Source organism: Mus caroli, chromosome 16 (genome assembly GCF_900094665.2).
Source record: "Mus caroli chromosome 16, CAROLI_EIJ_v1.1, whole genome shotgun sequence".
In the NCBI taxonomy this organism is placed as follows: Eukaryota; Metazoa; Chordata; class Mammalia; order Rodentia; family Muridae; genus Mus; species Mus caroli.
This window is the reverse complement of record NC_034585.1, coordinates 34,010,044-34,024,816: the sequence shown is the minus strand read 5'-3', so window position 1 is coordinate 34,024,816 and position 14,773 is coordinate 34,010,044. Positions and strand designations below refer to the sequence as shown.

The following is a 14,773-nucleotide window of genomic DNA, read 5'->3' as shown; positions in this document are numbered from 1 at the left end:
CCCCCCCTCTCTGCCCACCCGCCTGCCCGCCTGCCTGCCTGCCTGCCTGCTGCTGTCATGCTCCCTGACGGGTGGGGAGCTCTAACCCTCCGGAACTGTGAGCCCAGGAAGTTGCCTTGGTCATGGTGTTTAACCACAGCAATAGAAAGGTAACTAAGGCACAGTCTGTGGCAAAGAGAAGTTTCCTCAATGAGGGCTGTAAGCGACACTTATCTATGACTATAGGAACAAAAGTTTAGAACATAGACATGCAGGTTTAGTAAAGAGGTAGTTGTAGGTTTTCCTCCAAAGTCCATGACGTCACTAGTCCTGGGTGGTTGGCCAGGTTTCCAGGATCAAACATGATTTTTCCTTTTTGGTAAGCAGGCTTTAAGTCCAGTTATAGCACTGTTAGTTTCCACTAAGTACACGTGCTACCACTCCACCCCTAGGGTTACCGTGCCATGCTGTGGTTCATAGGCATCCTAGCTGAGTGGGACTACCGATGACTTCCTTGCTTTGGTACCTTCTGGTACCATGTAAGCTACTCTTTAGGGAGGAAGCTTCATGTCTGATCCAGCTTGCATCCTCGGGACTTGAGACTGAAGTGCATGGTGTCTTCAGCAGTAGGGACACACCTTCCACCTCTAGGAGCAACCAAGGACAACAGTAATAGCCTATAATGTTTTGGGAGTTGTTTGGATAACCCTGACCAACAACTCAAAAAATCATGGCTGGTCTTGGAGTTCTGGTTTTTGTTTTAGATAGTCTATGGCTCTTGAGGAGCACTGTTAATCCAGATGGGAAATTTTTATTTTTATTTTTATTTTTATTTTTATTTTTATTTTATTTTATTTTATTTTTGTTTTTTGAGACAGGGTTTCTCTGTATAGCCCTGGTTGTCCTGGAGCTCACTTTGTAGACCAGGCTGGCCTCGAACTCAGAAATCCACCTGCCTCTGCCTCCTGAGTGCTGGGATTAAAGGCATGCGCCACCACGCCCAGCTGAGAAATTTTTATTTAAAAGAAAATATGTCATATATGTATTATATGTCATATATTACATATTAAAACATATAACTTATATAATATACGATTTTATAATTATATAATTTAATAATTACATAAATTAGTAGTTATATAATAATCATGATTATATAACACATTATATACATATTTTAAAATACTTGTATGTTTATATTTATATATTTATATATTATAACATAATTATATTGTTATATGATATATAATTATTATATAATATAATATAAATATAGTTTATATAGTTATATATAGTTTATTTATAATATATACATGTATTATAATTTAAATATATAGTTATATATTTATATTATATCATAATAGAACATATATTTTATATTATTATAATATATTCTATAATAATTATAATATAATCATATTATGCTATAATATGATTACTATATAGTGAATTATACATAATATATTATATTTTATAATATATTGTATGTAATTATTATTATAAATATTTATATACAGACTTAGATGTATTGTAGGTACTTTTAAGTAGATAGTAATGAGGTTCCTTTTAACTTGTTCAGACACCCTTACAGTTTTCCCCCCAAATTCTTCTTTATTTAATTCCCTCCCCTTTTCTAATTAAAGCCCCTCTCCATTTTCCACATTTCCCCCTTGTACACTGCTATCCACCTCTTTATTGCTCTCTTGCTCTTTATCCCACCATGGCTCCCTTTTACTTCCTTGGTTCCTGCACTTACTTCAGGATAACCTGCTCACATCTGGAAATGTAGAGCTAGGACCCTCAGATGGGAGGGCACATGAGATTTGGGTCATTCTGAGTCTCAGTTACCTCTTTCAGTGTGGTTTCTCTAGTTCTACCCACTTGCCTGAAAGGTTCATGATTTCATTTTTCTTTCAGGCTGAGTAGTAGACCACAGTGCACATGGGCTACATTTTCATTCTCCATTTGTCAGTGTAAGACATTCAGGTTGTTTCCGTTTCTTACCTCCTGTGAGCAGAGCAGCAATGAACAAGTTATCAAGTAATCAATTCACTGTGCAAATCTGCCCGGCCCTAAGGGGTTTCTTGAGGTGTATGGCTTTTAATACTAGCCCAGGAAAGTGCCAGGCAATAATTTAGACTATCAAGAGTTCTATATTGCCCCGTATGCCAATGAAAACAATCTCCCCCAAGTATTCAATGAAAGGTTGAGATGTGATTCTCATGTTGTTGGGTTATGTCTGTCTTTCTCCTTTCTTTTATGGTCAAACTCCCCCAGGGTTATATTTATTCAACACTGGTCCTATCTCAAAGTCAGTCAGCTGATGTCATTCTAGAGTTTGGAATGAGATCTTTAAATAGCAATATTTAAAAAGGAAGAGAGGCGATGCCCCAGTGTAGGGGAATGCCAGGACAAGGAAGCGAGAGTGGGTGGGTTGGTGAGCAGGGAGAGTAGGGAAGGGATAGGAGTTTTTGGAGGGGAAACAAGGAAAGGGGATAACATTTGAAATGTAAATAAAGAAAATATCTAATAAAAATTTAAAAAAAATAAAAAGGAAGAGAGGAGCATCTTTGTTGACAGCATGCAATATTTTCTCTTAAAGGAATATTTTCAAATAACCTGACAGGAATAGAGACCAACAAAGCGATATTATATCATTCCTAAGAAAAGTATATGGTTCCTAAGAACCATACTCCAAAACACTTAAAGGGAAGACTGGCTTAGAGCCCATCACAGTGCCTGTAGCCAAGCACATCCTTGCTGGTGAGCAGAGTTTTCACTCCTGGAGTCCAGGAAACCAGCCAGAATCTTTGCTTCTTGTCCCAGACGTAGAGCTCAGTATCGTGACCAAGTGCACTGCTTGCATGATGCTGGACACTGCTGGTGTTGGTAGTTTCCTTGCATGTCCTCACGCCCTTTGTGATCTCACTCTTTTCTACCTGAAAGCCAGAAGGGATCCAGAGTCTTCCACGCTCCATCCTTATTGGTTGGCTGCAATTCTTAACAGGTGCCATTCCTCCCGATTGACCACAATCCTGTCAGCATCAAAGCATGTGTCTCGCCCTTCTTATCAAACATGTTTCAAATGAGCAAGGGTCCCACAGCTGAAATGCCAGAATTGTTGTTTGAGGATTGCTCACAAGCATCGTGTGGCCATGACTGTCATTCTTCTTTGAGGTAGTGTAGGTGGCATAACTCACCCTTTCCTTTATATCTATGACAACATAGTCCTGATTCACTCAACCTTCTGGTCTGTCCTCTGGATGCCCTTCTTCCTAATGTCCCCAAAGTGGTCACACATGGCTTGATATTAATACTTCATGTCTCAGATATCTAGTCTGTGTTCTCATTTCCCACTTAGAGCTTCTTCTCTCACTTGGGTAGTTTCCACATCGACATCTCTGTACCCAAGTTCCTCTTCTCATCACAAGATTGCCATCACCTTGAACAACTTATACCAGACTTGTTGGACTCATCTTGCCTCCTCAAATAGCTCCTTCATAGACTTCTGTTTTTCTCAAAAATTGTAGCCAATTTTCTTTCTTCTTGCTTTAAAATCTTGGTATTGACTTTAAGTGATTTCCACATCTCCAGTCAGGAACAAACCAGATCCTTACGTGTTGCCTCTTGTCTGCCTCGTCTCTGTTTCTAGCATCTTCGGTCTCACCTACACAACTGCATCATAGTCTCTACAGTAGTTTCCAACTCCAGACCCTTTTACCCCATCCCAGTTAGCTCCTAAATCACAATGTAAAATACCTCCTTATTGTGTACCAAATAGTTCCAGATTTCTTAGTCTAATATTTTAAGAATTTCCATACTAAATCCACCATGGACTTTCCCCACTAGGAATGAATGACCTCAAACATGGCAAGGGTCAGCCTGCACATTAAACTGGTGTTAAGCTGTTAGATGGACCATTGCACACAAAGAAGTAAATTCTTTGAATTTACTCCATTCTCTCTCAGTATATCACAGTTCATTTTAGTTACTATAACAAAACACCAGAGGCTAGGTAACTTATAAACAACAACTTAATTCTCACTTGGAGGTCCATGGTGGATTTGCTGTCTTTTTGAGGGCCTGTTTGCTGGGTCACAGCCATCTTGCTTTGATGTGCTGATGTGACAGAAGTGATGAGGGTTCTCTCTCACAGGCCCCTTTTATAACAACATTGACTTTGTTCGTGAAGGCTCTGCTCTAGTGACTCTATCTCCTCCCAAAAGTTCTGTCTCCAAATGTGATCACATTAGTGATTAAATTACAACATTAAAAACTTTGGTGGACATAACATTCAGCCCATAGTACAGCCCAACCCTTTCAGTCCTTTGACCCTGTGAGAGCTTTCCTTGGCTCTCACATCCTGATTTTCTACTACCGGGCCCTGAGCCTATTTGATGCCTTGAGTTTCAGCTTCTTACCTGTCTCCTGGTTCAGGGTGGCAGGAGACTGAAGCACTCTGGGATGATCCTCAGGATTACTCAGTAAGCCTAGTGGGGTCTAGAATGAAGGTGTGGAATAACTAGACTGAATGTATGTTTTCTTAGTTTGGTTTCTACCTCTGCTCTAAGCAGCATGGCCAGAAGCAACTTGTGAAGGAAAGGGTTTACTTCAGCTTCAGGTTTATAGTCCATTATGAAAAGAAGTTAGGCCAGAAACTCAAGACAGGAAACTGGAGGTAAGAACTGAAGCAGAGGCCACAGAGGGATGCCACTTACTAGCTTGCTCCTCATTGCTTGCTTCGCCTGCTTTCTTACATGACCAGGGACCACCTGCCCAAGGGTGGCACCATGCATAATCGGCTATCCCATACCATATAAATCATCAATCAAGAAAATGCCCCAATAGGCATCAGATTCCCCATAGGCAATCTGATGATGGCTTATTCTCAGTTAAGGTTCCTCTTTCCAGATAACTCTAGCTTGTGTCAAGTTGATGAAACAAACAAAAACCAGGACATGTATTGAGGGTATAACTCCAGTATTTCTCCCACACATGAACAAGGGTTGCAGTCAGATTCTATAATATCACAGTGCAATAGGACCATCCGTGAAAAAGGGGAATGTTCTCTTCTGTGTCATCCAACAGAGTAGCTACCTGCAGATGTGGCTACTGAACACTTGGAGCATGGCTGGCACGAAGGAGGATTTACTCATCTTATTTCATTTTGACCAAACTGAAACAGCCACAAGCTGATGACTACAATATAGGACAGTGCAGATTTATAGGTATACAAGTGTCACCTCTGATCCTACTGAAAGTGTCTTATGTCTTGGTTTGAAAGCACCCTGCAAGACTCATGGGTATTACTGACACATAGAGTACAGTCAACAAATGTTTGTTGGATGGGTAGACAGTAGACAGATAACAAAAGGAAAGAGAGAGAGCCCTTGTAAAAATTCCTTAAAGATGTGAGGGACTATTGCAAACTAAAGATTTTTAAAAAAAAAATGAACTTCACTAAGTTCAATACACTGGCACAAAAAGAATTCTGTTGCTAGCTAGGTGCGGTGGTGCATACTTTTAATCCCAGAATTTAGGAGACAAAGACTTGCAATCTCTGTGAGTTCAAGGCCAGCCTGACCTACATACAAAGTTCCAGGTCATCCAGGGCTACATAGTGAGCTCCTGTCTCGTGTGTGTGTGTGTGTGTGTGTGTGTGTGTGTGTACACATATCCAGTGTGGACATTGGTTTTAGTTTTTTTGGATGAGATGAGGGTACCATGAATTCCAGAGGAAAAGGTCCATGCTGAAGTGCTTAGGGATGAAGAAGCATCATTAGTATCTTATTTTCTCACTGGGCAGCTCTAACTACTCAAGAGGAGGAGACACAAAAAAAATGGCAAGAAGCTAACAATTGTTATAGTGGTGTGTAGTGAATTTCTTATTGTATCTGTTAATTCATCTTTTGTATATGTTTGAAAAAAATTAATGAAAAGAAATTACCTACAACAAGTTGCCAAATTCTAAATTAATTAAATAAAAATGTAAGGTTGTGCAGTTTCTGGCTTTGGGGCACCAAGCTTCCAGCTCTGCCTCAGCAAAGCACACAGCTGGAACTGCCTTGCTGACTCTCTAGACCAGCTGTTCTAACTTAGCCTGCATGTGGGATCTAGCTTGTATACTTTGTATTTGCTCAAATAAAATGTTGTTTTAGATTGATTTAGTGGACAGGACAAAGTTCTGAGGACATTTTGATATATCATGTGGTAAAATATTTGCACCATGATGACCTAGAAAACACTAATTTTATAAGACCACATGTGTAGGTTACAAGAGCACTGTTGTAAAAATGTCCTGTGTCTTTAACTCATTTCTCCCTCTCAGAAGTGCTGTGAGGTAGGCGTTGCTAACCTTCTCCTTCAAAGAGGGGAAACGGATCTAAAAGATGCTAAGTAATCCTCCCAAGGCCTCATAGCTGGGGAGAGACCTTATGCAGTCAGCCTCCTGGCCATTCCACTCAATCAAACTCACAGAAATCTGTCTCCCACATTCTCTGGGAAACTCAGAAGATCTGGTAACACATCCCCTCTTAAAACCAAGCAACCAGAGCTGGGTAACCTCATTTCATCTAAAGGCAGAACAGCTTCTGTTCCAGTTGCTGCAGTCCCCACTGGAACCTGCTTCTAGGATTTGAGGGATTTGAGCTCTGACCTAGCCCCAGCACAGCTGAAGACACTAGGTGAGTGGCGTAACTTAGGGATGCTCAGGTCAAGCTGGACATCAAACTGCTTCCTCAGTAGACATGAAGCCCCATGGGAAGGCAGAGGAGATTGGGGCTGAATGGGAAATTGAAGGTAGACAGTGAAGAGAAGTTGCAAGAAGCAGAAGTCACAGACACCATAGTTGGAATAGGTCCCATCAGGGGACATGTGGGTCAGTGCAAAGAGCCTGGGCCAGCTAACCAACCTCCACACATAGTGGATGAGTGAGCTTGGATAAGATACTTAGCTTTTCTAGTCTCCATTTTCTTGACTGAAAATTGGGGCAACTCCCCTAATAAGGAGAGAAGAATTAAATTAGAGACTATGTGAAGTCTCTTTGGTCATTGATCATATAAATAACTACACATTTTCCTTTACTAATAATTCATATTTTCATATTTCTCCCCAGAGTTAAGAAGCCAGAAGCAGGGAAGCCATGGTAAGTATCAGGCTTTTGTTGGAGCTTCACTGTTGAGCGGTCCAGGTCTAACTTTATTTATTCCAGAGCCCAAGCAAATGACTATAGATGTGACTGCTCGTGTTAATGATCCCCGTTACTGAGGACTAGACACTGACTAAAAGGAAAGATGATAAAGATTTGTGAGCAAGGATTTATAGTCGCTCAACACATAGAACTAATAAATGACAAGATAGAAATATTAATTATTCTTATGTAGTCATTAGACATTGTCATATATATATATCACATATATAGTATACATATATCACATATATATGCTAAATTATTATGCAATGTCAATAAAAACATTAAAAATGTCAGTAATAACTTCAATGGCTATGAGTTTCTTCATTCAGGAAGTATACTGAACACCTACAGTGACCTGTGTCCCGTACTAGATTCAAATGTGGACAAAACCAGGCTTATCCTTGTCCTTCTGGAATGTCCTCTGGGATAGTTTGCTGGATAAATGACAACACACTCACGTGTTACATACATAGATACATACATACATACAAAAGCTTACAAAGAATAAATATTATTTTGGCATCAAATTAAATTATACACAAAAATATAATCTCAGTACATTGTAGATCAAAATGGGAAATAAAAAAGAAATAAAAGCTCCAGAAACTATATAAATGCATGTCTTCCTGACTATAGGTAGAAATTTTAAATAATATTTTTATTAATTTTTAAAGCCTTTTATACAACATACCTTGACCGTGTTTAGTCTTCCCCTCTCATCCTGCACCCATCCTTTCTGTTTTTCATGTCCTCCTTTTTTTTTCGAATGCCTTCCTTTTTTATCTTTAGAAGAGATTATCTCACAACAAGTAATAAGCATGATAAAAAAAATATAGGTGATTGGGATTCAGTAGAATAAAGAAATGTACAGGATTATTTTAAGAAAAATTCTAGTCTTGTGTCTAAAAAGTACAAAATCTTATTGATAGTTGTGCTGGCTAGTCTTATATCAACTTGACACAAGCTAGAGCAGAGGTTCTCAACCTGTGGGTCATAACCCCTTTGGGGCTCAAACAGCCTTTTGCAGGGGTCACATATCAGATATTCTGAGTATCAGATATTTACCTACCTAACAATTCATAACACTTAGCAAAATTATAATTATGAAGTAGCAATGAAATAATTTTATGGTTGGGGGGTCACTGCAACATGAAGAACTGTATTAAAAGGTTGCAGCCCTAGGAAGGATGAGAACCCCTGGGCTAGCGTTATCTGAAAGGAGAGAATCTCTCTTGAGAAGATTCCTCTACAAGATCCTGCTGCAAGGCATTTTCTTAACTGCAGAGGGATGCCATCCCTGTGGTTCTATAAGAAACCAGGCTAAGCAAGACTTCAGGAGCAAGCCAGTTAAGCAGCTTCCCTCTATGGCCTCTGCATCAGCTCCTGCCTCCAGTTTCTCTCCTGCTTGATTCCTGTCTGGACTTCTTTTGATGGTAAATTGTGATATGGACGTGTAAGCTGAATAAACCCTTTCCTCCCCAGCTTGCTTTTGGATATGATCTTCATTGCATCAATAGTAACCCTAAGATAATATGTTACAAATCACCCATAATACATAGTTTAGGAAAAAAAAAAAACAGTTGTCAAATGTAGTCTTATCACAGTCCAATCTTTGGGTTCTGATTTGAGCATACACACCACTTAGATAGCATAAACTACTAAAAAGACTAGTCTGGATTTCTACGTCCCCAATTGGCTCTGCATTGAAGTTGCTACTGCAGTCTTAAAGAGACAGAAGGTAAGCGCATTAAACCCACTGCAGGAGTGCACACCACTCCTCTTCCCTAGCTCACCTGTCTTCTCTGCCTTTGTCCCCACTGTATCCAGGGTCGGGCACGCAGGCCTCCACCTGCGCTGCACAGGCACTGTGAGGGATGCATCAACCGCCATTGCCATGTTCCAGTGGAGCCCAGCGTCTCCTGCCTGGTGATAAGCTGCCACCTGCTCTGTGGCGCCACCTTCCACATGTGCAAAGAGTCGGAGCATACACTCCTCTGCCCTCTGGAGCAGGTTCCCTGCCTCAACTCTGAGTATGGCTGCCCGCTCTCCATGGCACGCCACAAGCTGGCTAAGCACCTGCAGGTATGCCCCGCCAGCGTGGTCTGCTGCTCCATGGAATGGATCCGCTGGCCAAATGTGGACTCAGAAACATTCCTTCACGAGAACATCATGAAAGAGACCCCCAGTGAGGAGTGTTTGGACACAGCCCTGGCCCTCCAGGACCAGAAGGTACTCTTCAGATCCTTGAAAATGGTAGAGCTTTTCCCGGAAACCAGAGACGCCACGGAGGAGGAACCAGACATGAATGGTGACACCAGTTGGGAGGAGACTGCGGGCGCAGTGGGGGGAGTGGATGCCAGGCTAGCACCAAATTCTTGTTTGCTGGCAACCAGCAGGCAAATGATGGAGCTCAGTCAGGAGGAACGAGATGCACTGGCAAAAAACAAAGAAGGGATGGACCTGGACAAGTTTGGCAAGTGGGAAAGTATGTTCAGCAAGGAGCACGCAGCCTCTGTTTTAACAGGTTCCTTGGGGAAGAGTGAAAACAAGAATGGGGATGTGGCTGGGAAAGAGCAGTGCTCCAGTAATGTTCGCACAGGGGATGCAGAGGGTTCTGCCGAAAGGAGAGGACCACAGGAAAGCCAGAAGTCCCAGGAACTTCCCGCTACCATGGAGATGACAGGGCTTGCTCCCTGGCAAGATGGTGTTCTGGAAAGACTAAAAACAGCCGTGGATGCCAAAGACTATAACATGTATCTGGTGCACAACGGGCGGATGCTCATCCACTTTGGGCAGATGCCTGCTTGTACGCCCAAGGAGAGGGACTTTGTTTACGGCAACCTAGAGGCTCAAGAAGTGAAGACGGTTTATACCTTCAAGATTCCCGTGAGCTACTGTGGGAAGCGAGCTCGCTTGGGAGATGCCATGTTGAAATGCAGACCAAGTGAACACAAGGCTGTGGATACTTCCGACCTGGGCGTCTCTGTGGAGGACCTGCCCAAATCCGATCTCATCAAGACCACCCTCCAGTGTGCTTTGGAAAGAGAACTCAAAGGCCATGTCATCTCTGAGTCCAGGAGCATCGATGGACTCTTTATGGACCTTGCCACCCAAACATACAACTTTGAGCCAGAACAGTTTTCCTCAGAGACAGTGTTGGCTGATCTCCTAGGCACTGCCCAACCCGGGGGCCTGCACGTGGAGCTCCACAGCGAGTGTGTGACTAGAAGACACAACAAAAGCAGCTCAGCTTTTACGTTCACCTGCAACAAATTCTTCCGAAGGGATGAATTTCCTCTGCACTTCAAGAATGTCCACACCGACATCCAGTCGTGTCTCGATGGCTGGTTCCAGCATCGGTGCCCCCTAGCCTACTTGGGATGTACATTTGTTCAGAACCACTTCCGCCCCCCTGGACAAAAAGCAAAAGTGATCTATAGCCAGGAGCTGAAGACCTTTGCCATCAAACCAGAGGTTGCTCCGGAGCTGAGTGAGAAATGGAAGAGCGACCATCTCTCTGGCTGTGATGGGAAAAGCCTGAATTCTCTAACCAGCCTGCCCCTGGAGGTGTTGCAATACATTGCTGGGTTTCTGGACAGCATCAGCCTGTCCCAGCTGTCCCAGGTGTCAGTACTGATGAGGAACATCTGTGCCACTTTGTTGCAAGAGAGAGGGATGGTCCTCTTGCAATGGAAGAAGAAGAGGTATTCTCATGGAGGCACCTCCTGGAAAGTCCACAATCAGGCAAGTTAACATTCATTCATTCATTCATTCATCCATTCATTCATTCATTCAGAGCTCTCTTGGGGACAAGTGCTGTACCAGGAGTTGGGAAAGATGCTGAAAATAACACTCACTCAAGGAGCTCAGTCTAGTAGGAAACAGTATATAAGCGTACATTTGCCATCATAGATGCTAATGTCTGCTTAGATGTCATGAATGTCTTTCACTAGCTCACTTATTCCATGCTGTCTCTCTTCTCCATCCTTCTCCAGCCTGGTCTATCCCAGAGACGTATCTCGGCAGCTTGCCTCACCTGGCTCCCTGGCCCTCTAGCTTCTTGTTAGGCTAATCCATTGTGAATGTTTCTGGAGGGGAAGGGAGGCCCGGGCAGGGGGTGGGGTGGGGGAGTGCTGAAGGTCTTCTCAGTGTGCTCACCTCTCCCCTTCAAGACACTGTGAAGTAGCTGTGTCCCTCCACTGAAGGTGGCCACACCAGGTGACTTATTACACTTATTCTACTTGTTCTGGGTCTGGTGAACAGCTTCCCTCTTTCCAGGCTAAGAGCTCTGGATTTGCCCTTAGATTTGTAAACCATCCCCCTTCCCCGATGAAACAACAACAACAACAACACCCCAAAACAAAAAACAAACAAACAAAACCCAACAGAACAAAACAAAACAAAAGCCCTACCTGAGTGTACCTCCTGCCCCTGCTTGGACTCTGATTGGTGTAATTGACAAACAAATTCATCCCAGTCTCATACCAACAGGCTTTAAAAACAACAGGTCTTATTTTAAAATTGTATGAGTTTGATTCATTGATTTCCCATAGCTGAATTGCGTGTTTAACATAAAACATTACATCATATCAATCAAATAATCTATTCCTTCAGTTAAACCATGTTTCTTTTCTCAGTTGTTTTGTCGTCACTGAATTACAACTTCTACAGAAGTCAGACTCCTAGTTCATCTTATCCAAGGTGTTTGTAGTATCTTTTCTCATAGCAAATGTGTAGAAAACATGAATCCTGAACATACAATGTCTATTTAAGTCATTAATGCCATTATTCTGTTTGTTCTAAATAGATGGATATTCTCAAGTTGGTATGGAGGAATTAAGAGTTTTTTTATTGATTATGTCCAAATTATTCTGTATATTTCCCTTAATTATTCCTTAAGCAGTCTTTCTGGAAAAATAATTACAAGACTTTCTTTTTTGTTTCATTTTGTTTGTTTTGTTTTGTTTTTTTAGAGACAGGGTTTCTCTGTGTAGCTCTGGCTGTCCTGGAACTCACTTTGTAGACCAGGCTGGTCTTGAACTCAGAAATCCGCCTGCCTCTGCCTCCCGAGTGCTGGGACTAAAGGCGTGTGCCACTACACCCGGCTACAAGACTCTCTTATGTATCTATGCATGTATCCACGTGTTAAACACCAGTTGCTACCAACAACATTAGTGTTACATATTAGCTAGAACAAAGTACCGCCTTGAGGAGTATGTCTAAGACCAGTACATATCTTTCTCAGCACAATCAGATGGCAATAATTCAATTTACAAACTAAAAAAATTTTTGCTCATATTTGCTCCCAAATCAAATATTTTGGCTACTTTTGGATATCACTTGGGACAGGCTAATTTCTTTACAGAAAGGAAGAAAGAATTTACATGAGGCTAATGAACACTCACATGAAAGTACTTTTTAAGTAAAACAGATGGCAGTTCTAAGATTTCAGGAACTTTTCTTGCACAGGAACAATGATCAAACTATGGTGGTGGAGAAGTCAGGCTGAATGGTTGCCAGTGTATCTAACCCCAGCACCTCAAAACTGGTGACTTTGCTATACCAGTCCAGGTGGAAAAATCAATGTTTGACTGAGCACCATACTCACCAAAATCTTCTTTGGGGGACTATTATTCTAACAAGGCTCTTCTTTGTTAGGCTATTTTAAGTTTTAAGTCTTAGAAAACAAACATACAGGGTTAGCATAAATGATAAGAACTATATTAACCTATAATATAGTTTAAAAGTCCAAAGACAATGGTCTCAGGTAAGGCTTAATCGAGCAGCTCAGAGACCTTTGTTTCTCCTCACTTCTGCAATGCTGACTGCTTTCTAAGGTAGTTCTTCCTAGGTGCCCCTGGTAGCTGCTGGGGGCTCCTTGGACCCCAGCTTCCTCCTAGTTCAAGCACAGTAGGTAAAGAGAATCAGCTTTTGGTGTCTCATTCGAAAGTCCCTATGAGTGCTAATCATCAAGATTTGAGCTGTGTGTCCAGAATTATTTTCTGTTGCTTGTAGGGATGCTGGGGAAGGTGTGTGTCAGTCATAGGGGAGCTGGGGAAGGTGTGTGTCAATTGTTTTGACATTTGGCGTCACAAGCAATTACAAAGCTGGCTGGGAAGATTATTAATCAGCAAGGTGCTAGGCACTAGGTGCAGGAAAGGGAGATATGAATGCCCTAGCAGTCGCTGGACACTTGGGAAACTGAATACAGGAGGAACAGACTCATCTCATACACCGTTCAGCCCCACTCCGCCTGTAAGCACTCAGTACTCCCTGCCTGTGTTCACCTTGAGCTTCTCTTCCTGGCAGATCTGGCAGTTCAGCAGTCTCTTCTCAAAAATCAAGAGCTGGGAGTTTAATGAAGTCACCTCCATGTCTGAACACCTGAAAACCTGTCCTTTCAACATCGTGGAGCAGAAGACTGACCCGATTCGTTTGACCAGCATGTGCCAGCCCCAAGAGAAGGCCCGGGAGAGCTTAGTATCCACCTTTAGGGCCCGACCACGGGGCAGACACTTTTGAAGATATGCACACCACTGCTCCTGGCTTCTCAGAGTTTCAAAGTAGGACAGTGTGCTTTGAGGCACCACTCTGAAACCTGCACATCTAGGAAGACTTGTGGAGTCCTTCAGGCCTTAGCAACTACACTAGGACACTAAGGATATTTGTTTGTTTATTTGTTTTGTTTGAGCTATCGCTTATATGAAAGTGCCACATTTTTTGCCTTTATCTTATTTCTTTCCTCTCCTAAAATAGATAAGTCTGGGAGAAAATTAATAGCTTAAGGCCGTTTGATAAACGAACCCAAGTTCTTGGTTGACTGGAGAGCAAGAAAACTCTGTAACCAGCATAGACTGGTGCTTCTACATTGAGCTGTCCAGTTTACAAACCACCTTCAAGTTCTTGGGGCAGGTGACCCAGGGACAGGGTCTGGGGTTTAGTGACTATCCAGGGTATCCAGGTGAAGGGAGTTCAACTGGAAGGTTCTGAAGCTTGCTTGGTCTCGACAACTCAGGGCTTTTTAGTCACCCTACTGCATCAAAGCCCAGATGGTTTCAAGGTGACCCAAGAGAATGGACCACACAGCGTAAACACAGCAGTTTCACAGACACCACAAGCCAAAGCAAAACAGTCTGTTGCATATAGTCTTGGCAACACCAAGAGTAAAACAACAACAACAACAACTCTTTACAATGAGGGAAAGGCCAAAAATCTCTGGAAGCAAAGTAGCAGCTCCTGGTTGAGAGCCACTGTCTTAAAGGATGCTACCCCAGCCATGGTAAGTTAGGAGGTGCTCACTGTTTACTGTGACAAATCTGACCTCACATGGCCAGCATAATTCAATGCAACTCTTACTCGTTTACTAAATAAGTTTTAAACATGTGATGATGCTAAATTGAGAACCAGATGGGGCTGATCTAGCCAATACGGCTTTGGGTCCTTGGGCCACATAAAGTAATACATCTTCCCTGCCCTTTTTAGGGAAACTTGAAACCAGGAAAGTCATTTATCTCAGGTTAAGTTCCTCCTCCCTTAATTGGTGCCATTTTCCAGCAACCCTAGACGTTCTCAAGCTAATAATAATAATAATAATAATAATAA

At 42.2% G+C, this 14,773-nt stretch overlaps 1 protein-coding gene across 5 annotated transcripts in view; it reads left to right on the top strand.

Annotated features, from left to right (window-relative positions):
* Positions 1 to 14,773, top strand: part of Fbxo40 (F-box protein 40) — a 19,482-nt gene extending 4,709 nt beyond the window's left edge. For 3 of the 5 annotated variants that reach the window (XM_021185300.2, XM_029470749.1, XM_029470750.1), the window contains 3 exons: positions 7,094 to 7,123; positions 8,999 to 10,915; positions 13,481 to 14,773. In XM_021185300.2, the coding sequence (XP_021040959.1) occupies positions 7,121 to 7,123; positions 8,999 to 10,915; positions 13,481 to 13,693 (2,133 nt within the window). In that variant the 5' untranslated portion in view covers positions 7,094 to 7,120 and the 3' untranslated portion in view covers positions 13,694 to 14,773. Of the gene's footprint in view, positions 1 to 7,093; positions 7,124 to 8,991; positions 10,916 to 13,480 lie in introns of all 5 variants that reach the window. The other 2 variants (XM_029470748.1, XM_029470747.1) reach the window with 1 other exon arrangement.